Consider the following 27,659-nt stretch of genomic DNA (forward strand, 5'->3'; position numbering starts at 1 on the left):
TTATATCAGTATTTTTCTGACCAACGATAATTCCTAAAGCCTGGATTGATAATCTATATTATATCCAAATTGTGTAGTAATATTGTGTTTTCTTCCTGCTAGTGGTTTTGACAAATTTTCTCGGAACGATGGGCCTTTTTCCCCTTAAGCGGGACTGCACTAATTGTAGCTTCTTGCGCCCTCTATATAGCAAACAATGCCTAAGAGGTACCCGTTGGTCCCCCATGGTCCCCTTTTTCTTAAAAACATTTTTAATGAAACGACATTTTTGTACAAATATCGCGACTTTATTAAGATTTAGACATTTTCAAAGCAACTTCAAACGTAGTGTAGTACTCGAAATGACAGAAAAAGAGAAAGGTAAATAATTACTTCTCATCTTCACCAAAAGTCAACCTTAATTTCAAGAACAAATGTACCGTCTTTGGATATGCAAAATAATGAAAATTAGCTCTTTTAGAAGGCGTGTTAGGGCCATGGGCGTCAATCCTGGGGGGGGGGACGGGGGGACACGTCCCCCCCACGAATTTTCAGGACGTGAAATGTCCCCCCCCCCCCCCCATGATTTGGGGTTTAAAAAAAAAAAAATCTTCCTTTCTCTCTTTCTCTCTGTGTTGAGAAAAATCAAGCCAAATCAGGCGATCATATTTTATTAATAGAAGCGTCATTAATATTACATTCACATTACCGGAAGTTCAAAAATTGGTTTACGATGAAAATCCTTTCACCATCTAAACAAAAAATCAAGTTAATCCCTTGTACCTTCCAAACCTTATGGCTGATTGTTCAATAGAAACGACAAATTCATCTATCTACCCCCCCCCCCTTGCATTCTTGTTCCTGTTAGTTGAACTTAAGACTGTTTTATTTTTAATTTGGCAAAAATTATGCCCCAAATCAAGCCATCTTTCCATCAATTTAAAAAAAAATCTTCAACTTCTGAGGGGGGCACACCCCCTAGGTTCTACTGTTTTCTTTTAAATTTGGCAAATAAATGCACCAAATCGAGCCATCTATCCATTAATTTCAAACAAATCTTCAACTTCTGAGGGGGGCATACCCCCCCCCCCCCCTCAGACACCCCCTGCGTTCTACTGTTTTTCTTTTTAATTTCGCAAATAGTATGCACCAAATTAAGCCATTTATACATCAATTTAAAACAAAATCTTCAACTTCTGAGGGGGGCACATCCCCTTCAGACACCCCCTGCGTTCTTGTTCCTTGTTAGTTGAACTTAAGACTGTTTTCTTTTTAAATTTTGCAAAAAGAATGCACCAAATTTAGCCATCTATCCATCAATTTCAAAAAAAATCTTCAAATTCTGAGGGGGGCACATCCCCCCTCAGACACCCCCTGCGTTCTACTCTTTTTGTTTTTTTAATTTGGCAAAAAGAATGCACCAAATTGAGCCATCTATCCATCAATTTCAAAAAAATCTTCAACTTCTGATGGGGGGCACATCCCCCCTCAGACACCCGCTGCCGCTCTACTCTTTTTCTTTTTAAATTTGGCAAAAAGAATGCACCAAATTGAGCCATCTATCCATCAATTTCAAAAAAATCTTCAACTTCTGAGGGGGGCACATCCCCCCTCACACACCCCCTGCGTTCTACTTTTTTTCTTTTTAAATTTGGCAAAAAGAATGCACCAAATTGAGCCATCTATCCATCAATTTCAAAAAAATCTTCAACTTCTGAAGGGGGCACATCCCCCCTCAGACACCCCCTGCGTTCTACTGTTTTTCTTTTTAATTTGGCAAAAAGTATGCCCCAAATCTATCAAATAAAAAAAAGAAAATCAACTTCTGAGGGGGGCACATCCCCCTCAGACACCCCCTGCATTCTTTTTCATGTTAGTTGAACTAAAGACTGTTTTCTTTTTAATTTGGCAAAAAATATGCACCAAAGCGAACCATTTAAGCATCAATTTCAAAAAAAATCTTCAGACACCCCCCCCCCTGCATGGCGCGCCCATTCGCCACCCTAACAAAATAACCTGGTGCCGCCCTGTCTGAACTTGTGTCCCCCCCCCCCCCACGGTCTAATTTGGATTGACGCCCATGGTTAGGGCCAGAAATTATTTCGTTCATGGAGGTGCACCAATCCACTCCAACAATATTGTGGAAGTTGCCAATTTCGTAGCGCTTTATATTACTCTTCAGAGAGTCGAGTCCGCTATTTTGTGCGTGAATTTCCACTCGAGAACGAATGATCGCTGAATATGATTTAAGGGTCGTCTGAAAACTCGTTCACTCCCTTCCAGTGATCATATATAATTCAATTTGATGCGTTTTTAATAGTGTAGAGTTTCCAATTAATGTTGCTTTATTAAATTCTGCTCTGATATGTATCCTACTACATGTGCACTTACTTACTTCGTGCATTTCTCTTTATTGATACTTTTTAAGGACCTGTAATTAAATGTACGCTGGTAATTTGAAAATGTGTTACTTGTTTACTTATTTTTTTATATATTTTGCATTTTCCTAATTATATGTAGTATGATATATCTATCATTATAATAAACATTTCCATATTCCCTATCGTTAAGTATCGTTAAGGAAAATCATATCAATATTCGATACTACTACGTAAGACGCATAGAGACGTAATGAGTACTGTGCGTAATTATACTGTATGAGTATATTTATCTTGAAAGCCATATTTTTAACACAAGCACTACCTTTCTATAAAGGGACGCTACTGCAAAATAGTGTCCCTTTATTCTACTGCAAAATCCCCTCTAGTGCCATCTCGGGTCATCTTCATAGTTCCTGGGTCTCAATATTACCTTCCAATAATAACAAATGCAATATAAATATATGTTTTTAAATGATAACAAATGCAATATAAATATATTTTAGGCAAAGTGAATAGAGAAGGGTTAAGGGGAGGGAATCATATGCTTAGTATAAAAGGGAGTTGAAGACGATTTTAAGTATATAGCCGTCATGAAGTGACTTTGTAAATGCTTTAGTTTTTTCTCGCATATTAAATTGGCATTGCAGAAAAGGAGAGAACAACTAGAAAGGAAGAAACAAACAAACTCACTAATAAACAAACAAATTGAGAAAGATAGAAAGAAAGCAAGAATGAAACAATATTGAAAAAAGGAGAGAAAGATAGAAATGAAGGAAAAGAGGTATCTTTTGCCTTTGGCAAGCTCTGTATCCCGTACAAAAGTGGTTCACGCATATAGCGCATGCGCAGTAGCTTTGTAAGGTAATATTGAGACCCAGGAATTATCCTCTACCAGTATTACTTTCTCACAGAACTGAAAATTAGACGTATATATCCAGCTTTGTTGTATGAGTCAATGAATCCTCTGTCTGCGAATAGGTTTTTTTTTGTTTTCAATGATATTTTATTTTCTGCTTTTCACAAACAAGAACAAAATTTATAATAACAAACAATAACAAAATCAATACATAAAATAATCTGCATGTTCATATTATTCCATAGAATATGATTTTACATTCACAGCTAAATAATACAAAAGAACTTTTACTATTTACATCGATACTTACACCAATGTTCAAGACACTCCTATAATGTTTTAAACAAAAGATGGCGCTAGACCGCATTTGACAAGTTTTTTTCCTTTTCTTCCTTTCCCCAATAATATTTCATTTTCTCCATTGCTTTTCACAAACAATAACAAAATCAATACATAAAAAAAATCTGCATGTTAATATTATTATATAGAATATGATTTTACATTCACATCTAAATAATACAAATGAACTTTTGCTATTTACATCAAATAAAGGATGAAACATGCATGCATGAAAAAGGCATGAACATAAAAAGACATTTAAGAGAAGAAAAAAAAATGAAAAAATGAAAAATACTTACATACACACATACACACACGTGCACAGACACCCACTTAAAACATGCCTACATTTTGTGGGAATCTCGACCATTATATCAGCCATGTCCATTCCATTGCTTCTATTCGCTTTCCTTATTTTATCTATTCTGCACGAAGCTATTCTAAATTGTCCCACTTTCTAAAATGATATGTGAGTGTACCTCGGTCCCCAGCTAATTTCTTCTCCTCCTTTCTATTTGGGGTACACTACTCGCAAGTTGGCCACTAGATGGCGCTCTGCAAAGGGACACTAAACAGGACATTAGGGACTTTTAGATTTGCGTGGATTGATACGTGAACATGACGTCCATTCAAGGCAGTGCATTAAAAAGACGTCGATCGTAGCAATCCACATTGTCTTCGTGCAAATCTAAAAGTCCCTATTGTCGTTTGGAACTTGTTTCATGCACAGTTAATTGGGATATTAATATATAGGTTGAATTCACACATCGATTGTTGTGTATATTTTCAGTTTTCTTTTACGGATAAGTGATTTTTCTTATATGGAGTATATATTCAATACTGAATGAACGCCATAAAACAACAACCAGCAACAACAACAACAACGATGGTTAAAAAAACACTCATTATTAAATCCATGTCGCTAATTGGGAACCGTTGACATTTTTTCGACAACTTAACTCATAGAGTGGCCAGTGGACGTATATGCAATACAACATCTTTTTTTTTTTTAAGTGCCTAACCAGGAATATTTACGCATGCAAGATGGGTTATGATGGTGATGATGATGATGATCGAGGGGGGGGAGGGATACGATGCCATGCTTACTAACATTAATAATAACTTATGATCATCGTGTTGATAAGCATAATGGTGAATGATAGTGATAACCAGTGGCGGATCTAACCAGCGGTGAGAAGGGGGGGGGGGGTGGCTCGATTCGTGAGAAAAAAAATTAGCAGCGAATAAGCCGAATTGTGGTTTCAATCTTCTTCTTTTTCTTTTTTTTTGGGGGGGGGGCAAAGGGTTGGGGGCCCGTTTTTTAAACTTTTTTTGCCAGGGGGGATGGGCCCGTCGCCCCCCCCCCCCGTAGATCCACGCCTGGCGATAACGATTATGACGATGATAATAACAATGATAATGACGGTGATAACGATGATGATGATGATTTAAACATAATGTTTAAAGACGGTTTTACAACAGTTTTTGTTTGATATGGTAAAAATTATGAGGTCAAACATAAATCTGAAGATAATGATGCTAATGATGATGGTAATAGGCCTATAGAATAAGATTAAGAATTAAATATACAAAACCTTTCAATAGATAACATAAATGTGCGGTCAAAGTAATTTATATAGGCCTTAATGCAGAATATAACCGGGGGGGGGTGAATTAAGAAAAAAAAATGTATGCAAAGACCAAAATATTCAGCTAGGGAAAACAAACAAGCGATGAAAAAAATAAGCAAACCAAATTTAAAAAAAATGGGCCTAATAAATGATAGTACAATAGTAGGCCTAATAAATGATAGTACGATAGTATATAGGCCTAATTATATTGCTAGTATACTACTAACATTATACGACATGTAATACTTCTAGGCCTACTGACTACTAATAATGGTGATGATGGTGATGATAATAATTAAAAAATAATAACAATACAAAATAATATCATCAATAATAAAAAAAAATAACTATAATATTGAATGGCCCAGTTATAGGAGGAATAATAGAGCAATATTACAAAAATGAGGAAGGAGTAGAATCTAGCCTACAAAGTGGTAATGAGGAGATAATTGTATTATTTTTCAGTGACCTTTAGGGATTTCACAGAAGATTTTAGCTGTTAATCCTGCGCCTTATTCGTAGCAGAAGATTTCTGTTCATACGTGAGTACATGTAATGGTTGCAAGTATAATATATACAGTATATAGTTCTTTGAATTATGAATCATAGTATTCGTATCCCACAATACAATACGTATCACTATTACATCCGGGACATCGACATTTGTCATATCTGCGCATGCGCTGTTTGCGCAATTCATCTGAAACGAATCTGTGTATTTCCCTGCGATCATCACGGAGAATTTAGTTGTAAGTACCACTAACTCTATCCCCTTTGTAAACCTGTTTATCGATTCCTAATAATATATTGACCAAATCATATTTCCGATGTATAAGATTTCGGGAGTCATTGAATTATCGATTTTAGTGGAAGCTCTAATGGAGAAAATTACTTGCGAAAACGGTGTTGCACAGTTTATTTTGGGCGTCCCTCCATTGAGTTTACATGTAGCGCATATTGTTTGCCTGAATGAATGAGTCAATACGTTTTGTAGTTTGTACGCAATCCCATTTGCTGTTGAATTGCATGCCAGTGTTGGATGACTGATGAAGTAAAGTTAACCCAACAAGTTACATATGTGACGGTCGTTAAACCTCCCTTCCTAATAGTGAATAAACAAGGACTTAGTTTGGCCTAGGCAGTTTTATATGGATGCCCTATCTTGATCTTGGTGAGCAACACAATAATAAATGGCCAATTCCTGAAATGAACTGTCATTCACTCATTCAAGTCATTAAATTTTAGTGTCAGTTGTGCAGATGAAACGATGATGCCTTGATGGACAATGAGAATGACAATGATCAGTAGGGCCTACAGTAGGGGAGCTTGTCCGAGAATAAAGATTGTCCCCATAAATGAGAACGAGGATATCATCTCTGTAAATGCGGACGCCGGACAGATGCATCCTAAAAAATAATGATCGTCTGCATTAGCGCACAATTCTTATTTCGGAACCGCGTTTTGACGATGCAAAAACCGGTGCTTGATGCATTTCACACTTAATTTGTACAGAGACTTTCACATTAATGAACAATAAATCCTTGAGAAGATGGTCGGCCCATAAAAGTAGACGGTGAACTGGGGGTATATTACGCAGAGTCTGTTTTTCGCATCCAGCTGGGGAACCCTACAGGCTACACCCGCAGATCACCAAAGAAAAAATATGGACGATCCTTATTTTTTTAGGGTGCGATTTGTCCGCATTTACGAGTGTGAAAGTTCTCTGTGTGTTTGGGGTTCCTTTGCATGAAGGGCAATTTGCAGTAGAGGCACCTGGCCAGGAATGGTAGACTGTCTCTCATATCAGAATCAGATACTTTTGTAAAGATTTTTGAGAGCCTATTGCCTATTGGGATACCAATTTCCATTATTTATTTGTTCAGATATGATGCACGTAGACTAACTGCAATTTTTTTTCTTCTTATTTCTCATTTCAGTATCTTCATTTAGTTTATTTCCATTTCCAACAAAAATAAAATATGATAGGCCTACATAGGATTGCATTGTACATAGGGTCTAGTAAAACAATGAAATGGTAAATGGTCCAAAGTGTACAACAGTGTAAAACAGGTCTGTTATGGAGCAGAGGGGACTGCTGAAAAGCGAAGGCTTGTAGATTGCAGCCCCCTATAACTTATAGTTGCAAAAATAATACATCAAATATATCTTATGACGCAGATCTCTATGAATACTTCCCGAATTTTTGTTGCGTCCAATTGCCATACATTTATACGAAGAAACAAATCTGTGGCAGGTTTTTGTGATGGTTGAGCATGTCATATTTGAACGAGCATTAAGTTGTACAGTATGTGTCAGCAGAGTGTAGACAGCAGAAAGTTTTTAATATATTTTTTAATTTTACTATGACCATATTATTTGAGTACGGGTCAGGTTATATTGTAACATTGGATATAAAGTGAGACCCATAATGTTACTGGGTATTGTGGTTGTGTCATTTGAGTCGATTTTGTGTATTCTGTACATAAATTAAAAGTTTTTTTCCATTTCTGCATGCAAGCTTTAAGCTAATTAAGATAGAGAATTAAAAACCTGTAGTTTCTTTTCTGGGTCTTCAGTGTTGAGATTTCATTACAGAAATTATTAAGTTTCATTATCAGTAGTTTTTGTGCGGGCTGGTTATTATTTTTTGATGAAGTATATTTTCTCATATTTTTAAATGTGCTAAAATTTGTTATTGATTTATTTTATTTGACTTACATGTATGTATGACTTCACTCTCTTTTTGTTTTGTTTTCTACTTTTTTATCATTTTATAGTTTTAACATTATAAAGAAGTGTAGAATAGCGTAACGAAATCGCAATCAGAGACACAATTTTTCATTCTAGTCAGAGTCTAAAGGGCGTTAACTCTTTGTTAAAAGATACCTATATATGAGGAAACGTGCTTCTGGCTCCAAAAGATTGTTTTTATAAGAATAGTTGAGATGTATAATAATATAATAATATTTATCTTTTATATAGCGCTTATTACAAATGTCTCTAAGACTTTACAAATATACTATTACCTCGGTCATTGTATTACTATAAAATGTTGTTTGATCATCATTTTCATTTTTATCATCACAGTGTTTTACATAGACTGCGAAGCAGTCAAATTGAGATTACAACTGTTCGTTGCAAACCGTCTTGCTGTCTTTCTTCTATTACCCGAGCTTCTGTTTCTCTGCTCTTCTATCAAATCACCATGTCGACCTTCGATGACCCAGCTGAGGTAAGGCCGGTGAAAAAAATACCCGGGGGCTCGGGGCGAAATAGCCCCCGAAATGTCCAAAAGAGCCCCTGTAAATTTGCATAGAGTTCAATGCAAAACAGAATTTAGAGTGTTAATTTCATGCAGGCAAGCTTGAAAAGTAGCCCCCCAAAAATTAATATTAATTTTTTTCCCTGGGTAATGCTATGTAGCAAAAGTAGCCTGATCATGGCCGAGCTTCGAGTTTTTCACCAATTCTGCCCGGCGGCTGCCCGGCCACCGGGTGGCGGCCGCCCAGGCACCGCTCGTTTTTAGGGCATTGCTCGGTCGCTGCTGAAGTTTTAGCGCGGAATTAAAATTTGGGCGGCGCCTGCTCACTTTTCACTCACCGCCCGAAATACGCTCGGTGCCTGGGCGGTCGCCGCCCAGGCGGGCACCGACCTTATCGCTGGGCGATGCCTAAATTCCAACAGCGACCGAGCAGGCTACTGACCGGTCGGTCGCTGCTCTGATTTAGGCTCGTTTACGTTTCACACCTTTTCTGTGAACAGTGTATATTTTTAATTATCAGTCAAACCTGTCTACATGTATGTGGCAAACTGTCAATAGTGGCCACTTTTTTATTTTTGCCTGGGTGGCCTTAAAAGACGGGTTAGTTGTATACAAAATAAATTTAAGTGAGCACACATAAAGCAATTGTTGCATTAAAGTACTTTTTTCTTCTTTTTTTCACCTCAGTTGTGTTTTAATTACTTTCTTTTTCCTCAGGGCAATAGTATTTACCATGCCCCTCTAAGGAAGTCAATATTTTTTGTTCTTATTCTCTTTCTACAGTGCCCACTATGCATGGAACCTTTGGAATTGGATGATGTCAATTTCTTCCCATGCACATGTGGTTATCAGGTAAGACAGTCTTATTAGATATTATTGTCTATCTGCACTACTTTGGCCAGGAGGGATTAGACCCCCCTGTCTGGTCACTGACAAGTGGTTATCTCATCAAATCAGCTCTCAATTAACATAAGAAAGAGGGGACTATGGGGGGACCAACGGGTACTGCTTAGGCATTGTTTTCTATATAGAGGGCGCAATTACCTACAAATAGTGCAGTCCCGCTTTAAAGGAAGATGGTAGTCAGTTTCCATGTGCAGTAGGTCATCATATGCTGACACCAGACTTGGTGGAAATACCATTAATCAACCATCAAACCTGTAGTCCCATCAAGAAATACCCCCCGCCCAATGATATGTCCATCGAGTTTCAAACATATTCTAGTCAAGAATTACTGGGTTAAAAACGTGATATTAGCTCTAGGGTTGCTAGTAGCTTGCTGTATTCACCTTGTAGTGCTACTACTGATGGGTACGATTTATGTCAAAATGCCTGTTTATCCAATGGCTGTGCTCATGGTATTGAATTCAATGATAAATACAAAAATTAAAGAATTAAAGAAGGAGGGATCAAATGAAGAATATTTTCCTGATTTTCTCTTAAATATATTTTTTATAATTGTTTTTATTTACAGATTTGTCGGTTCTGTTGGCATCGTATTCGTACAGATGAGAATGGTTTATGTCCCGCGTGCAGGAAGGGTTACCCTGAATGCCCTGCAGACTTCAAACCACTCTCAGAGGAACAGTAAGTCCTAAGAAATGATACCAGTCTTTGTGATATCAACGGGTTTAACTCTTTATATGCCACACAAACAATCTCCCTCTGGTACATTGCTTTTGCATAGATAAGACAAAGGCTTCCAGATTATTCAGTTACTTTGAGTGCTAAATTAATCTATACCGGTGTTAAAAGGGTTGTCACCAAACTAATCAAGAACAGAAATAGGTAATTTTGCAAAGCCAGGGTGTTGCTCAAAGCAATCACTCCGTCAACTGGTGCAAATTTTTTTGTACAAAACTGCTTGTATGGAAAACAAGCAACCTTGCAAAGAAATAAAGAAAGCAACAAAGATGGAGTCTCATCTAACAACGATTTATGCCAACATTGAGGTTTATGCAATTAAAGATAAACTTTAGTACTGGTAATGCGATTGCATTGTGAAAGAAAAGGTGTGGAAAGGATCAGAAACAGTTGATCATGTAGCATGTAAGTATTGGTGTGCACTGCAAGGTTCTGGAGTCATCAAAATCATAATAAATTTGACCGAGTCTTGGTAAAGTAACAAGCACTCACATAGAAAGCTATATATGGGACAACACACATGGTGTCGGGGCTAGTACTACCTTGATTTCCTTGTCTTTCTATGCTCATTACTCAGCCAGTATACATTTTCTTCCAAAATTGTTTGGCACATGTCATTTATTTGTAATCTTGAACATTCAGTGTAAGTTTCGTTTGATTCTGTGAGAATATATTAATTTTTTTTTTACCAGTACTGGAGTTTATCTTTAAATTACTGAACTGACTTAATTCCTTGGTGTCTGCTGTTTGATGCCGCCAAAGTAAACAAAAGAGGTTTTTACATTTGAAAGTTGATGATGTACTGTTAATTTCATAGATCAAAGAACACTGAAAGTTAATGTGCAGTTGTCATGTAAATAATTGCGATGCCATTCTGAAATTCCAGTCGCTCAGAGTCAGTATAAAGATTTTTTAGATAAAGCCTTGAAAGTGCCACAAGTAAGAACCTCTTTAAGGAAAACTGAAACATTTTATGCAAAATTTTGATTTAATCCAGGCAGCATAGACTGGTTTATCATCTGTACCGAGTTCCATTGTAAATGATCTTCTCTTGATATTTTAGCCCTAACCGTTACGTCTTTTGTATTTTTTTTGTTAACAGGTTGCATCGGATAAAGAATGAGAAAAGACAGAAAGATATTCAGCGTAAGCAGAAGATCACAGAAAACAGAAAACATTTAGCCAGTGTAAGGTAAGCTCAATCAAAAACAGTCCGGGATTTCTTCTAACTTCCAACTCCCGAAACGACGTTCCACAGTTATGTATGTACATGCTCACCTTAGTTGCAAAGGACCAGCTGATTGTGTATTTTCAGTGCACAGTGTCCTTTTTATGAGGCAATGTGCTTGTTGAATCACAGCTACCAACCATTCCTATTTGGAGATATGAATCCTGTTTTGGGCTTTCAAGCTATTGTTTTGAATCCTAGATTCCTCTCTATTTCTAGAATATTCTGTGTGAAAAGTATACAAAATAGACTGTATTCCTAATTTTGCCTTAGGAGATTCCTAGTTTTTGCGGTAAAAGTTGGCAGGTGTGGTGAATACATATTAACCAGACATAGAATGTAGCTAGACATTAAAACTGTGACTGTTATGCTTGCAAAAGATATACAGGGTTTGCATCTTGATACATTTTTGTTGGCTTCAATATCCATGTTAGTAACTTAGATGAAAAATTAAAATTGTATACATTGATATTTCAAATCTAACAACACCAACAAAACAACAACAAAAAAGAAGTGGAAGATGAAAAAAGTACACATGTGAATGATGTGATTCTCATGTTGCACGAAGAGAAATGAGGGAATTATTAAACTTTTGTTGTACTTTGGGGTATAATAACATCTCTTGAAAGTAGAAATTAGATACTTTCTCTCAAAAGCTTCTGAAATGAAATGATCTCTCCTTTAGGGTTCACTCATTATACATTATGTCCTATTTATTTGTTTTTGCAGAGTTGTTCAGAAGAATCTAGTTTTCGTTGTGGGCCTGTCACAAAGATTAGCAGATACCGAAGTAAGTCATCCTCTCTGCACCATTTTATCACAGTGATTTTGTTTTGCAATGGACCTAGATTAAAAAAAAATTAATGTAAATTGTGCTCCTTCTCATGCATAATGATTTATTTCCAGCATCTATTACAATATAAATTAAGAAAATTATCGCTAAATATATGTTATAAGAACTGTTTTTTGAAGAGTTCATAAATGCAGATGAGGTGGTAGCTAGTTGTTATAAATTTATCATCTCTTAATATCTCTTACTCTGCTTTCGAAGAAAATGCGAGCACTGCCATTGTGATTTTATTTTAAAGAAATCAGACACATTAATATTAAGGAAAGACTGTAGTGTATATTTATTTCACAAATAACAACAAGACTATGAAAACTGATTCATTTTTATTTTTTCTCCCGTTTTCCAGATTTTGAAAAAAAACGAATACTTTGGGAAATTTGGCAAGATTCTCAAAGTGGTCATCAACCAGAACACATCGTATGCAGGCAGTCAGTCTCATGTAAGTACAAAGGGTCAAACAATGAAAAATGTTGGGATTAGTGGAGTGAGAGAATGAATTGAATGTATCAAATGAAATGCATTGCATTTGCTTTTTGCAGAAGCAAACCCACACACACACACACACACGCGCACAAATGTCCGTTGATATTTGATATTCAATATTTGATATGTGTGGCATGATTAATTTTGTTAGGGATTTTATTTGGATCTGCAAAGACCGAATTAATACCCAAATCCCAATTGTTTTATTCAAACATCACACAATCAACTTTGGTGCAAATCCATTTTTGCAATCTCGCAAACAATGTCTCCTGTTCATCCAAGCGTAAACACATACCACACAAAAATGATACCAAACGATTTGGGATAAAACACTCTTTCATAAGATTTATAATCATTTACTGTTCATTGATGATTTTTAAAATAATTAGCCATTTTCCTAGGCGTAAACTTTTTTTTGACTCACACTGTAGTATACATGTACATATATCACTTCATCGTATTAGTCTGTAGCTCAAATGAACAAGCTACATTTTTTTCACTGTGCCCTTTTTCATTCTGGGGCCCGTTTCACAAAGCCTCTTTTCAATGACAGATGACAAAAATCAGTGACAAATCTGCTGATAACCAATCAGAAGCAAGGATTTCAGTAGCTTATAACAAAAACTGTCATTTGTCACTAATTACAAGTTTTGTGAAATGCCCCCCAGGGGGGGGGGGGTGTTTCACAAAGATCCTAAGTTGAACTTACAAATTATGGAGAGCCATTTGTAGCCTTGAAATAAATATATTAAAAAGCAAAAAATTCAAGTATTTTAGACAGGTGATTTTAGACTTTTAATGAATTCCACATTAGAACATGAAATCTCCTTGAAAATATGAATGATTTGAATCAACATTTTATGCCTTTTCAAATAACTTTTACAAAATATTTTAAAATATGCTAACGGCTTTCCATAATTTTGAAGTCCAACTTAGAGATAAGTTCAACTTACGATCTTTGTGAAACACCCCCCTGTACTGATATTTCTGTGTAAACCTACAGGGGCCGAGTGCCAGTGCGTACGTTACGTATCAGAGGGCGGAAGATTCATTACGAGCAATACAAGCAGTCAACAATGTCCACGTCGATGGCAGGACGTTAAAAGCATCGTTAGGGACGACCAAATACTGCAGTCATTTTCTGAGGAATTCACAATGTCCAAAGCTGGTAAGTTAAAACTCGATGTTCAGTCTTTCATGACGTGAATTAAACATATCCTGGGTCTAAGATCACATTTCATGAAGGGTAAATTAGACCTCAGACTTTGTTTTAAAGGAACAGTTTAGTTCTTGTTTAAGTCTGCAAATGCCTTCAAAGTGCATGGTTATTGCTCTTATTCTTATTTATTACATTCTAGTGTCCTTTTAGGAATTTTAGACCCCCCAAAAATGTGATATTTATATTAAATCCGATCATACCTATTCAGCTCCACTTTCTAAAAGATATGGTGACTTTTAATTTAATTTGATTTAATAAATACAATACACGAGCAGCTGGTTTTGCGTATTATAACCAACATGTAAAAGCCAGCATTTGAATTGGCTGGAATAAAACGTATCAGGTGCTATCTCATTTTTTTTCAACGGCTGGTTCAAAATTATAGAAAATTTGTGGGGTCACACAAATATTAGAAATGCTTATATTTATGAATATTTCAGCCGTCTCTGAACCAATTTAGTAATTTAAATTGTACGCTTTTTCAAATATTATTTTTAAAATACTATTTTTCGTCTAAAGGGCAGCTTTTTGCGTCACCGCCTGATTTAGGGGTGTTCGCTACAATTTAATAAAAATATACCTCTGAAATATTGTGGATTATGATAACATCTTTCAATAAACAAGGTGTGCTTTGTGTGTTAGTGGCAGGCAAACCTCTCTTATCTGACTTTGGCCCTTCGCTTATAACTCGATCTTAATCGTTATGAAACACTCCCCAGCTCCATTAACTTTCAATGTTCTTCTCTTTTTTAGGACTGTATGTATTTACATGAGTTGGGTGACGAGCATGCCAGCTTTACCAAGGAAGATATGCAAATGGGGTAAGTTCAAAATGTCGCCTTGATTTTCAATCTTTCTACTTATTGTTTAATAGTATTTCACTCCTTTTCAGACTAGGCATATTGAGACCGTTAATTGCTCGATTATTTTTCATTTGTGCAACGTGTAGACTGTGGGATGATGTCGTTGCTACCGTATGAAGAAGAAAAAAAAGACAATAAAAAAATGCATTTGGGAGATTTAAAGATTTAAAGAATGTTGGTTGCATCAGCAAATCTTGCAGATTTTGGCATTAAAATCTCGACATAGAATTTTCTTGAATGTCAACCATATGTTGAAGCGGAGCTTTTTTAAAGTTTGTTCCATTTTCCATGAAATGTAGCTTTTTCTTGCCTTCGATGTATACATGTATAGAAATTTAACAAAAAGTTAAAGGTAATACAAAGTTTTGGTATGGGGTCATGAATTTGGTTCAAATGAATATATTGGAAGCATATACGATCCTACAATATTCAGTGATCGTTGTCGCGGTCGAAATCGACTCTACAGTTATGAAATTGTAAATAATTAACATTTTATGTTGAATAGCTTCCTCTCAAGGTCAAGATATTAATTAAGCTATAAAACAATGCTTATTGACTAAAATCGACTGATTAGCTATTGTCGTTCGGAAATAATATACCACAACTACATACTCTGAGAGTTTCATGGTCGCAGCTACCATTGTACGGCCGTAGGAGCTATTTTAAATTTATCAAAATTTACCGGGAGCACCGGTAAACCTTCATATTCAATTTTTCTCGAAAACAGAAGTGTTTTAGGGGCTAAAATTTCTGGTGTTATTAATACATCCACAGGGGCATCCAAATATATCAAAATTGTAAAGAATCACTATCCACCCATTTTTCAAAATTTCCCAAAACTTTGTATTACCTTTAAGGCCATTGTCTCTATTACTAGAAAAATATGATCAACGCATTCATTCTTTTTAAATTGTTTTTTCTTATAGGAAACATCAAGAATATGAACAGAAGCTAATGCATGACCTCTTAGGGGGTGGTAGCAGCCACAGTCCAGGTTCCTCTACCACTAGTACCACACACAACCACACAGTTGCTACCACAGCGTCAACATCAGCAACAACTAACTCATCAAGTGCTGCAAGCAATGCTGCAACGTCATCGTCGTCTGGCGGAGAGAGAACAAGGTCACAGTCAAATACAAGGTGGGGCAATGTGGTGCTACATGTTACTAGTGTCTGTGATATGGTGTAATATTGAAGCCCTAAAAAAATCGCGCCACAAAATGATCAAGAAGTGCCTCAAAAAAGTAAAAATCTTTGAGTGACCGGTTTTACCATACTCGTTTTCCCCAATAGACTGTAGTGTTATGAAAACCGTCCAGTGAACGGTTTTCGAAAATTGTTATTCCAATCATTAATATCTTGATAATCAGACAAGCGATCGGCTTGTAAAAGTCATGGAGTTCTGACCTAAAGGTTTATAATTTTCATTGCAGCATGAGCTAAATCAAGGATTAATTCTAATGGATCTAAGACTTGGTAACATTGTTCAGATGAGAGAGTGGTGCTAAGGTAGTGAATTCAATGCTGGATGTACAATTAAAGATAATCTGAAAGTTCGAGTGAAAAAAACCCATTATTAATGATAATAATTGGGAAAAACTGATCTGATTGATTCCTTAATTCTCCCAACTATATTTTTACAATTTAATTACATTTTAGGTGAATGTAAATTTTCACAGAGCAATGAATCGCCTCTTTAAACCATTCCAGACATCTAAGTGTTGAAAGATTTTTAAAAGCCTGTCTTTTGTCTTTTTTTCATGAAAAAAAAAGAATTTACTGTTAGAGGGTGTCGCACAGTGACGCCTTCAAAGAAAACCATAAATTTCTTTGTGGCTTGAGAAATTTTCCAGGATTTTTAGCACGATAGAGGGTTAGTACAGTAGGAGAAATATAATATGTAACATTTCATACAAATATTACACAGTTTTTTATCGAGTCACTTTAAAGGGTGTTATAGAGATTTAACGATGTAATCTCAAAAATTGCAACAGGGTAAAAATGCTGTAAGATTTCCAGCCTGAACACATTCATACCGTTGCACACGGCTAACAATCGTAAGCTTTTTTTGTTGTTGCCATTTTGCAGAAAAAAGCAGCCGTCACCGCCCACCACACAGAAGTCCAACAGTAGAGGGAGCCCTAGCATACCGACCGATTCCTGGCCATCGTTATTAAGTAAAACCAGCAACGCTGAGGGAGGCGATGATACGACACTAGGGGAAGAAACACACTCTACAGTAAACAGGTTAGCCTTGAAAACAAATAAGTGGGGATTGGTGGGCTTGGGGCGTAGCTGGTTGAGAGATAGAGTTGCGCCACCTGCTGTTTTTTTTCTACAATTTTATGGAGCTCCAAATAGTGTTCAATGGATATAAGAAAAATCACACTCGACAGTAAACAGGTCAGGCTTGATAACGAATAATTGGGGATTGGTGGGCTTGGGGCGGAGCTTGTTGAGAGATAGAGTTGCGTCACTGGCTGTTTTTTTTCTTCAATTTTATGGAGCTCCAATTAGTTTTCCATGGATTTAAGATTCAAGATTCATGTTTTATTGCTACCTTGTAGTATAGACATTTGTTGTCCAAATGGTGTTACATGCAACATAATCATAGACAAAACACATGTGTTGAGAGCCAGAAGTGTGTTGAAAAAACTACTGAACTTTTTATATATTTCTATACTTCTAAGGTACTCCTGCAAGTTATTCCATAAAACAGTGGCTGCATACAAAAATCACCTTTCCCTGTTAGATTTTGTCATAGTTTTAAAGATGAATGATGTCGTATATTAATGTCGGCAGTGAACTTACCTTTTTCTTTCTTCACAAAACTCCCCAACAGCCATACAACAAGAGAAACACCATCAGACATAGTGGACACCACAGACCCGCTGCCTACACTCTTACCGCCCTCAACCAACGGTCTGACGACAGACCTACACGACACCCTTTCACATCCGAACAACAACGCGGCGCCCCCTATTGATATACCCAACAAGAGAGTGATGACGGAGACGAGTAGTCTGAACGGCACACCTCATGAAGCCTCACCACAGGTCAGTCAGTCTATCAGGGAAAAAATTATTTAAAAAATTTCGGGGGCTACTTTTCGACCTTGCCTGCATGAAAATACCACTCTTTAATTTGTTTTGCATTGAACTCTATGCACATTTTGGGGGGCTCTTTTATGACTTTCGGGGACTCTTTATGGCATTTCGGGGGCTAATTTGCCCTGAGCCACCGTGAATTTTTTTCACTGCAGTCTATGCTTTGATTTGATTTGAATTGGTTTCACTTTTCTCTCTCTAAATATGGCTTTTTGTTAGTGTGAGTCTCTCTAGAGGTTTTCAAGATTGAACAGTGAGGGGGTGGGGGACAGCTTGGCCAGGGCAATAGACCAGTTTGTAGATACAATGTGCAGATTAAGGTCACTTGTACAAAATTGTAAAACCCACTGAGACAAATACCGGATACATGCTTACAACAGTTATGTAATCTTTATCCATGCATGCACCTATGATACATTCTATTGATCACAGGTGGAAGTAGTCCTTTCAAAAGGGCAAACAAAGAATCACCTCCATGACTTAAGATGTGATTATTCCAAAAGGCACAAAGTGGGATTTATCTATGTTTAAAAGATCTGTGGATATTTGGAGTCTCTGAACTATGTGCTAGCTACGAACTGGTCTATTGCAGCTAATACTTTATTCTGTCTGCAAATTCATTCATTCAATGAGAATCTTTGCATTTTCAACTTGGTAATTATTCTTAATATATTACGCTGTACATCTTTGCTTTATACTTTTATGCTTTTCTAGATATTTATACATGATTTAGTTTTATTTAATTTTCGGAGGAAACAACAGCAGTAAGCTTTATATCTTTGCCTGTCTGTTTGGAACAGGTGCAATCAATCCCCGATCTGGCCCCACCCCCGGTGACAGACACCAGGCAGCAGCCCCCGTCAGGTCCCTCAGGACCCCCTCCTAACCTGCCCCACCCTGGTAGAGGTGGCCCCTTTGGGGACATCTCGCACCTCTTTGGAGGCAACGGGTTCATCCCCCCGACCAACCTGCAGAGACACATACCCGCTGTGCCAATACCTGGCATGCCACAACAGAATGGTATGTCTGGGACTGTTGACGATGGTGGTGGTGGTGATGATGGTGGTGATGGCACTGATGATAATGATGATGGTGGTGGTGGTGATGTTAGTGTCGGCGATGGCGGTGTTGATGATGGTGCTGTCGATGGTTTGATCAAGGATGATGATTGTAATGATGATAATTGTTATTGTTATTATGTTGATAGTGGTGGTGATGATCGTGCTGTTGCTAATTTGGTTAATGACGATGATGGTGGTGATGAAGATAGTTACTTTGATGGTGATGGTGACTATAGTATTCATGATTGTTATGTCACAGATCATAATGAAAGTGATGAGGTGGTAGAGGAGGAGGGAAAGGAAGATGATGGTGGTGGTGATGATGGTTATGTTTAGGATGATGATGATAGTTTAAATGAGGAGTTAAAGGAGGAGGTAGAAGAGGGGGGAAAGGAAGATGGCGATGATGATGATGGTTATCGTGATGGCTACTATAGTGTTGACGAAGGTGATGATGATGGTTATGTTAAGGATGATGAAAGATAGTTTGAATGAGAAGACGGGTGGGAGAAGGAGGATGGTGATGATGATGGCAGGTATGATAATGACAACAATATTGGTGTATTCCTATTGACATTAATAATAAAGTCACATACTACATTTTTACTTTCCTGTTTGTTTTAGATTGGAACAATAGTGGTTGGACGGCTCCTAGTGAGCTCTTACCTATGGACGGTCATACTACAGACTGGCAGGCTGCCTTCGGTTTCGCATCAGATCCTAAAGAAACTAAAGAGAAGCACAATGATGATGATCTCGGTAGGCTCAAGTCCTTATTGCAAATGTTGATTAGTACGATGTAAATAGCTTAAATTTCAATGTTCTTTTCATACAATGAATGTAAAACAAATAATCACACTGTGTGTGATCTAACCTAAGTTTGATTTGATTTGATTGATTTAATTCTGTTTGATTTCCTTTTTTTCTTTTGCATTTTTACAAATATATAACAAGCAAACATTGCAAATTTACACATGACAAAAGAATATATGTAGAATAAAGTAAGGCTGGCTGTAACTAATCGAAAACATCAAACAGGAGGGTTGACAAAGTAAGCCAAGCTTGATAGTATGACTACCCTCAAAGGATACATAATAATACAAGTATGGAGGGGAAAAAGTGGTAAATGATTGAGTAATGTCACTTAGATACTTATCATGTGATGTGTTAACAGAGAAAAGTACTTGTGCAATTTGTTGTGTGAAAGAAATGGATTTTCTGTTGTGGAAGATGGTCATTTATCATAGCTCCCATGTGTTACCAAGGTACACATTGAAATGTTGATGCAGCATTTTTTTTAATATTTGGAAAGTTGAAGATAAAATTGAGTTTTGGTAAAAAAAAGAAAATGAATTCTCACAGAATCGAACAAAACTTACACTGAATGTTCAAGATTACAAATAAATATCATGTGCCAAACGATTTTAGAAGAAAATGTACACTGACTGAGTAATGAGCATAGAAAGATAAGGAAATCAAGGTATGGTAGCCCCGACACTATTTGTGTAGTCCCATATACATGTACATCTTTCTGTGTGCAGTGCTTGTTACTTTACCCAAGACTGGACCAAATGTATTATGATTTTGATGAGTCCAGAACCTTGCAGTACACACCAATACTTACATGCTACATGATCAACCTTTGCTGATCGATTCCACAACGTGTCTTTCACAATGCAATCGCATTACCAGAACTCACCTTTATCTTTAATTATCGGTCCATGTTTTGTTGTTTACAGGCTTCGATCCATGGCAGGAGTCCAGCCAGGGTTTAGCGGATCTGCTGGAGAAGGAACTTCAGTTGAACCAACCCATGAGGATCACTCAGCCACCTCCTGGATTCAACAATCACAGCCAACCGTTTGTTCCCATGCAGAGACACGACAGGCCAGGTAGATATCTTGATATGGATTAAAAGAGAGTGATTAAGTGAAAAAGAGGGAGAGATAGAAAGCGATGAAGTGAGAGAGAGATTTTATTAATGGAAGAACAGGACCGTTTGTTCCCATGCAGAGACATGAAAGGCCAGGTAGATATCTTGATATGGACATGTATTCATATAGGGATTGAAAGACAGAAAGAGAGAGAGAGGGTGATTGAGTGATAGAGAGAGAAAGAGAGAGAGAGAGAGAAGGAGATCTAGGAGGAAGTGAAAAAAAATCAAAAATAAGATGGGAGGAAATAGAGAAGGTAAAGATAATAGAGAGAGATGGAAAGAAGGGGAAAATATGAGAAATTATATTTACAAGATGAGAGAGGGGGGATTCATGATACTTTTTCCTTGAGGGGGGGGGGGGGGGTGGGAAAGATGATTGGAAAAAATGAAGATAGGATCAAGAGTGAAAAGGCAAGAAAGAGCAGGGTAAAACAGAGGATGGAGAAAAGAGGAGGTAAAGAGAGAGGGGGTTGGAGGGGGGGGGGGGGTGATATGATTGTTTGTAAGACATAGAATGGAGAAAGAGAGAGGGGGTTGGGGGAGGGGGAAATATGATTGTTTGTAAGACATAAAATGGAGAAAGGGAGAAGGGGTAGGGGGAGTGAAACTATTGTAAAACAGAGGATAGAGAAGGAGATTGGAGATGGAGTGTGCTGATGAGCTGTCTGCTTCTTTGTTCCTTACCTAAACCTTTACTTATCCCTTACCTATCCATTCTCTTTTGAAGCCGGTAGAAGTAAAATCCTACCCTGGGTACACAGCCAGTCTTCGCCCACATCAGAAGCCCCGCCCACCGGCCAGACAGGACCCGCCCATCCCCCGCCAGCCAATCACATGCCAAGGTTTCCTCCCCCTCGTTCATCGATGCCAGCCCATTCTCCTCACAATTCAAACCCATTGGTAAGAGTCATGCATTGGTCTTACCTTACCCTGCAGTTATAAACCCATTGCAGTTCAGTTTTCTTAAAGACCCTGTCCATATTGAAAAATGAAATGAATAAGTTATAAGTATATCAAAGAAAAGCTTACAAGCCATTGACTACAATAAGACCAATGATATGCTACTTTAGTGCCTGTCAGACGAGTAACAGCTCTATAAAAACTTGAAATCTAAAGCTTTGAAAATCTGGAGTTGTCAACCTCAAAACTAGCTATCGAATTGATGACATCATCTTATGTGGAGTATGGATATTCACAATGACTTTGCATTAATTAAGCACCGCTCATCGCCTCAGCTATATAGGCAACCCGATCAGGTGCACATATTATTTTGTCACTGTAACTGAAACAAATTTGACCCCTGTTGACCTGTCATTTTGGATAGGTGCAGAAAATAAGGTTTTAATTGTTTTGGGGTAATACTGAAAGGGAAAATATTTTGAATTCCTTTATATATATATGTATTCTATGTTGATTCAGCTTTCCATTGATAAAAAGTTGTATTTTCATCAGATAGGGTCTTTTAAGTTTATAGGAATCAAGTTTCCTCCTCAAAGTCACAATTATTTGCACTTTCCACTCTTTCAAAGTTAAAACAAATTAATATGTAGATGAAACGGTGTGAATTAAAATTACAATGGAACCTACAAGAAATTGCCAGTTTGTACCTGAAATTTGTGATTATGAATATCAATGCACTTCCAATTAACAAGAAAAAAGACCTAACAACAGAAAAAGTTTCTGCAAAAGGTTAAACCCCTAAACCCCAAATTGCTTGTTTCAGACTGATAATGTTCATCTTAAAACCTGGCAGGACGGGTTGAGGGCGCTATTACCCAACATCAACATCAGCTTCGGCCAATCACAACAACAGCATCAACCGCCGCCGTCCTTCCTTGGGGACATGACAAGGGTCAATGCACTACAACAAAATGAAGGTGAGGTCAAAGGCCGAGGGTATAATTTATGTGGTCGTAAAGATGGGCCCCGTCTTACAAAGAGTTGATATTAATCGCAACTTATTTGCAATTGATATCAATCGCAACTATTTACATAAGAGATAGGAGACGGCAAACTTGCGATTGATTCGGATCAATTGGGACTCTTTGTAAGACGGGGCCCTGGTGTACAAATGATTCATGTTTGTAAGTGAATTATTGAATATGCACATCACGCAGGTTAGGTCACAATCGGATGATGAACGTGACTTGTTGGGTTCAAGATGCCTTGGCCAAGTGTGACTAAACCGAGAGCAGCGCATATCACTAACGATCAAGCTTCGAAACATGAATTATTTGTTTCATAAATGATGTCAACGATATGAATATGAAGTTGAGAAAAAAAAGCAACAAACCTACTTCTTAGCCATGCATTATCACTTTTTGATCGGAACCTTTCTGAACAATAAGCGTGGTAGGAAAGGATGATTGCATGGTCACGTATCATTTGACCAATTAGAATGCCTACATTCTAGAACCCGTTTTTATAAATGTGATAACTAGACTCTTCAATGATTGATGAAGGTTGCCTAATGATAATTTCCGGTTTTTTTATAGGCAAATTGTGATAACAATCTCCTCCTCGCCCCCCCCCCCCCACCTCCCTCCCCTTTAATTGGCCAATTACGATTGCACTTTAGGATTTGCTTTCCTCTGTTGAAAATCAATTTGCTCAATGCTGATTGGCTAAATGATGATTACTATCTCCTCTGATTGGCTGAGAATAAATTTGCTCAATGCTGATAGGCCAAATGCTGATTACAATCTCCTCTTGATTGCCTTCCAGGTGATTCATGGGTGGGCTCTCCTACTGGGTCATCATGGGCGGTAGAAGACCCAGCAATACTCAGTATCCGAAGCCAGCTGCCAAACTCAGCCGAGCCTAACGGCACCGAGGGTAGGTCCCCAAATCATGCACCTAAATTTCCCATACTAGACCTTCAGGTCCTGCCCAAAATCCTTGTAGATTATGGCTCTGGTGGGATTTTGTTTTCCTTGTGTGAAAGGCGTGTAGCGATAACAGAAAAACTAGCTATTACCATCAAAGCTCCTGCAACTCCCACTATCTTTGTGTGTTATAAGATAGGAAAGCGTATCACCTTGCATCATCATTACCATGTCATATGAATGAGCCTATGGTCTTTCAACCGGAGTGTTAACTCAGTCAGTAGAGCGTCCGCCTCACAACCGGGAGGTCGTGAGTTCGAACCCCGGCCGCGTCATACCAAAAGACTTTAAAAGATGGGAGTTGTTGCTACCTTGTTTGGCGTTCAACAATAAGGGATAGAGCAACGTCGATCTGGCGCTGCTCAGTGGCTGCCGGGCTCACGATCAATTGGGCAAAAAGAATTTCTGTTTCGGTTTAATAAAATTTGGAGTGGACTATTAGGCTATTATTATTATTATTATTATTAACAATGTGATATTTTACATGTTCATGGTCACTCTATGTTTTTTTTAATATTTAACATGATTTGTTAACCTTGATATACATTTCCCTTTCTTTTGCTCCCCCCCCCCCTCTCTCTCTCTCTCTCTCTCTCTCCTTCCTTCCCTCATCCCTCCCTCCTTCCCTCTCTCTCCCTCCCTCCTTCCCTCTCTTTCTCTTTCTCTCCCTCCTCCCCTCCCTCCTCTTCCCCCTTCATCCTCCCCCTCCCTCTGTCTCTCTCTCTCTCATTCTGCCCATTTGTATAATCCAGGTGAAGAGAAGCCCCACTGGTTTGAATCCCTACAGAACCTCACAGAGACAGACTCCCCCACACACACACCCACACAACAACAGACAAATCATTTCTTCCCGACAGATCACATACCCAACAGGGGTAAGTCTGTCCCAATTTCATTGTGTTTCTTTACATATTTATTTCTCCAATTGCCACCTGCCCTTCATATCTTGTTCATTGTGACTTTTCTTTGACTTAGATTAAAAATAAAAACTTATACAATAAAATATTTTGTTTAAAGTCTGTCCTGTATGTTTAAGTTTTTAAAAAATAGGAAACATAACGATATGCATATATAAATGTAGGCGGATATATACAGCTCGCCTGGTTAAAATATGTACCCCTTCCAGGATAATTTTACCATTCAGAAAATGCAGCCCCTTGTTATTGATATTGTGTCTAATATTCCTACCCCTCCCCCTAAAAAAAAAAATGAATAAATAAACAAACAAAATGATTAAATTGATGGATAAAAAAATATATTTAAAAAAAAGTAAGTTAAGAAAAAAAATCTTGTCCATATTCAAACCGGGTCATAACTTTTTGTTACAGTTATGATTGTATACAGTAGGCTTATAGTTGCACCACTTAAGAGAGGGGGGATTGGGGAGTCCTGAAAGGGCTGTCAGTTATCTTTCAAGACTACACACACACTCAAAAAATAAAGATTACCGACAGTCCTTTTCAGGACTCCCCAATTCTCCCCCTTCTCTCACATGGTGCAACTGTAAGCCTACTGTATATCTACATCACCATGCAAGCCGATACTTATAAGCAGCATCTAATTATGATTTTTGTTTTACTTCTTAAAATTCAGCGGGTGTTTCATGGAACAGCCGTCTTCCACCTCCAGGTTTCAACCCTTCACAAATCAGACCGCTAGCACAGAATACAGCTGAGCCACACACAATTACAGAAAGTAAGTTTCCCTCCATTGACCTAATGGATCAGTCCACTCCTGCATGGAGGTAATTTGTTGATGGGTTAGTTGATTTGGCTTTATAGGGGTGTTCGTTGATAATGTTCACAAATCAGACCGCTAGCACAGAATACAGCTGAGCCACACACACTTACAGAAAGTAAGTTTCTCCCCATTGACCTAATGGATCAGTCCACTCCTGCATGAAGGTAATTTGTTGATGGGTTAGTCAATTTGGCTTTTTAGGGGTGTTCAATGATAATGTTGCAAATCAAGCCACTAGCACATAATACAGCTGAGCACATAATTACAGAAAGTAATTTACCCTATTTACCTAATGGATCAGTCCACTCCTTCGTAGACGTACACTGTTGATGGGTTAGTCAATTTGGCTTGTTAGGGTGTTCAATGATAATGTTGTAAATCAAGCCAGTGACACAAAATATAGCTCAGCCTCACACAATTACAGAAAGTAATTTACCCCTATCGACCTAATGAATCAGCCCAATCCTTCATAGCTGTTTATTGTGCTTTGGTGTGATCCATTTTCGTATATAATACAGCTCAGCCTCACACAATTACAGGAATTCATTTACCACTATCAGCATAATAGTATGACACTTCATAAACATACATTGTTGATGAAATTTGTTTGATTTTTGTTACAAATCAACCTTTGTAAACAAATACAACAGTTTGACTAGTCACTTCTAAGCGACGTCATTAAAAGAAGTCTTCTTCTTTTTTCCTTGTTATTTTCTCCCCAGATTTGTAGCATCTCAACAGTAATTTATGACAAAACAAGCAACGAAGCCCAAGTCCTCCACGACGACGAATATTATATTTATGCGTGCAGATGTCGACTGCGAAGGTCAAATGGAGTGACCTGTGACCCCTGATGCCATACCTGCTTCCAGTTATGAATTGTGATTCTTTATTTAATCTATTTTATTTCTTCTTCCGTTCGTACGTACGTGCTATTCGTACAATGTGATTTATACCTGTATGATTTCTAGTGATTGGCGATTCTGTGCAATGTGTCCCGTACTATACAATGTCTTTTTCCACATATTTCGTCCAGAAATGTAGAATTTTCTTGATAAGGCCACTGACTAATGGTACTTTCTAATATCACTAGTACGATAAAGGCCTGTTCAGATATGGCACGATAAACCGCCGCAAAGAGACCACCACATCTTTTTTACTAATGTATAAAATGGATGGTAACTGCGCACAGCAAATGACTTGCACGTATTCACTGAGCTCTTTGTTGAAAGATTCAGAGATGTGAAGATTATTACACCTTACTTCATCCTAAAAAACTGCAGTGGTTTTGTTATGTCATATCTCCATCGAGCCGTAAGTCAAAGTCAATCAAGAGAGTTTTATTCATGTATTAAAAAGTGGATATTTGTCGTTAGTCGTACGGAACACATTGTACTGAATCGCCCTAGTATGTCCTCTGTCATTATGTTCGAAATATATAACCTATGTGAAGGGTCCAGTATTTTTGTATGATTTACATATCAACCTTGTTCTCTTATGTATTACCATAGCTTTCAGTGTCCAGTAAGGTTTCCTAAAAGTTAAAGTATTATCCCAACAGACAGATATGTGTCTGTTAAACTAAAGAAAACAAGGACACATCATTGGTAGGAGTACCAAAGTGGTACCTTTTTCCCTTATGTATTACCAAAGCTTTCAGTGTCAGTAAGGTCTCCTCAAAGTTAAAGTATTATCCCAACAGACAGATATGTGTCTGTTAAACTAAATAAAACATTGACACTTTATTGGTAGAAGTACCAAAGTGGGCCATTGCAACCAGTGAAAAAAAGGAAATTTCATATGGGAGTGGTCAGCAATTTATCCCCGGAAAGCTCTAAAAACTCTAAATGAACACTGTTAGAATGCATGAAAATACTTGGAAATTAATGCCAAAAAATGCTCTCATATACTGCAGTAAATCGAACTTGTGCACCCATGGATAGAAAATTGATTTGTACTCTGGTTAGCGTCATTCTGATTAATTACTTACTAATTGCTGTATGGGAATTAAACAACACATATCCAATATTCTGTTAACATATTTATAAGAAATAATGATAATGTGAAGCTTGTTATCCCTCCAGTCCATCCATTTTACTGAGAATAATATCTTTAAAGGTTTACTGTAATTATTTTTTTGAGGGGGTTGCCCTGCAGCGAGAAGCTTAAAAAATAAAGCCCTTTTATTATCTG

General features: G+C 37.5%; 1 protein-coding gene across 3 annotated transcripts; it reads left to right on the top strand.

Moving 5' to 3' along the window:
* Positions 1-5,871: 5,871 nt before the first annotated feature.
* On the top strand, positions 5,872-27,356 carry LOC574702 (CCR4-NOT transcription complex subunit 4). Of its 3 annotated transcripts, none has more exons than XM_030993200.1 (21): positions 5,872-5,935; positions 8,274-8,418; positions 9,232-9,300; positions 9,923-10,035; positions 11,195-11,284; positions 12,050-12,110; positions 12,517-12,609; positions 13,657-13,821; positions 14,626-14,693; positions 15,662-15,877; positions 16,826-16,984; positions 17,580-17,793; positions 18,645-18,864; positions 19,530-19,664; positions 20,645-20,797; positions 21,569-21,741; positions 22,565-22,718; positions 23,566-23,676; positions 24,479-24,601; positions 25,320-25,421; positions 26,189-27,356. In XM_030993200.1, the coding sequence occupies exons 2-21, from the start codon at positions 8,392-8,394 to the stop codon at positions 26,194-26,196; spliced, it is 2,454 nt and encodes an 817-aa protein (XP_030849060.1). In that variant the 5' UTR covers positions 5,872-5,935; positions 8,274-8,391; the 3' UTR covers positions 26,197-27,356. The 3 variants fall into 3 exon arrangements, with proteins under 3 accessions (XP_030849060.1, XP_030849062.1, XP_030849063.1); XM_030993202.1 differs by having other exon boundaries at positions 22,595-22,718; XM_030993203.1 differs by lacking the exon at positions 23,566-23,676.
* The last annotated feature ends 303 nt before the right edge of the window (positions 27,357-27,659 follow it).

This window comes from Strongylocentrotus purpuratus, unplaced genomic scaffold (genome assembly GCF_000002235.5).
Source record: "Strongylocentrotus purpuratus isolate Spur 01 unplaced genomic scaffold, Spur_5.0 spur5_scaffold_20, whole genome shotgun sequence".
Classification (NCBI taxonomy): domain Eukaryota; kingdom Metazoa; phylum Echinodermata; class Echinoidea; order Camarodonta; family Strongylocentrotidae; genus Strongylocentrotus; species Strongylocentrotus purpuratus.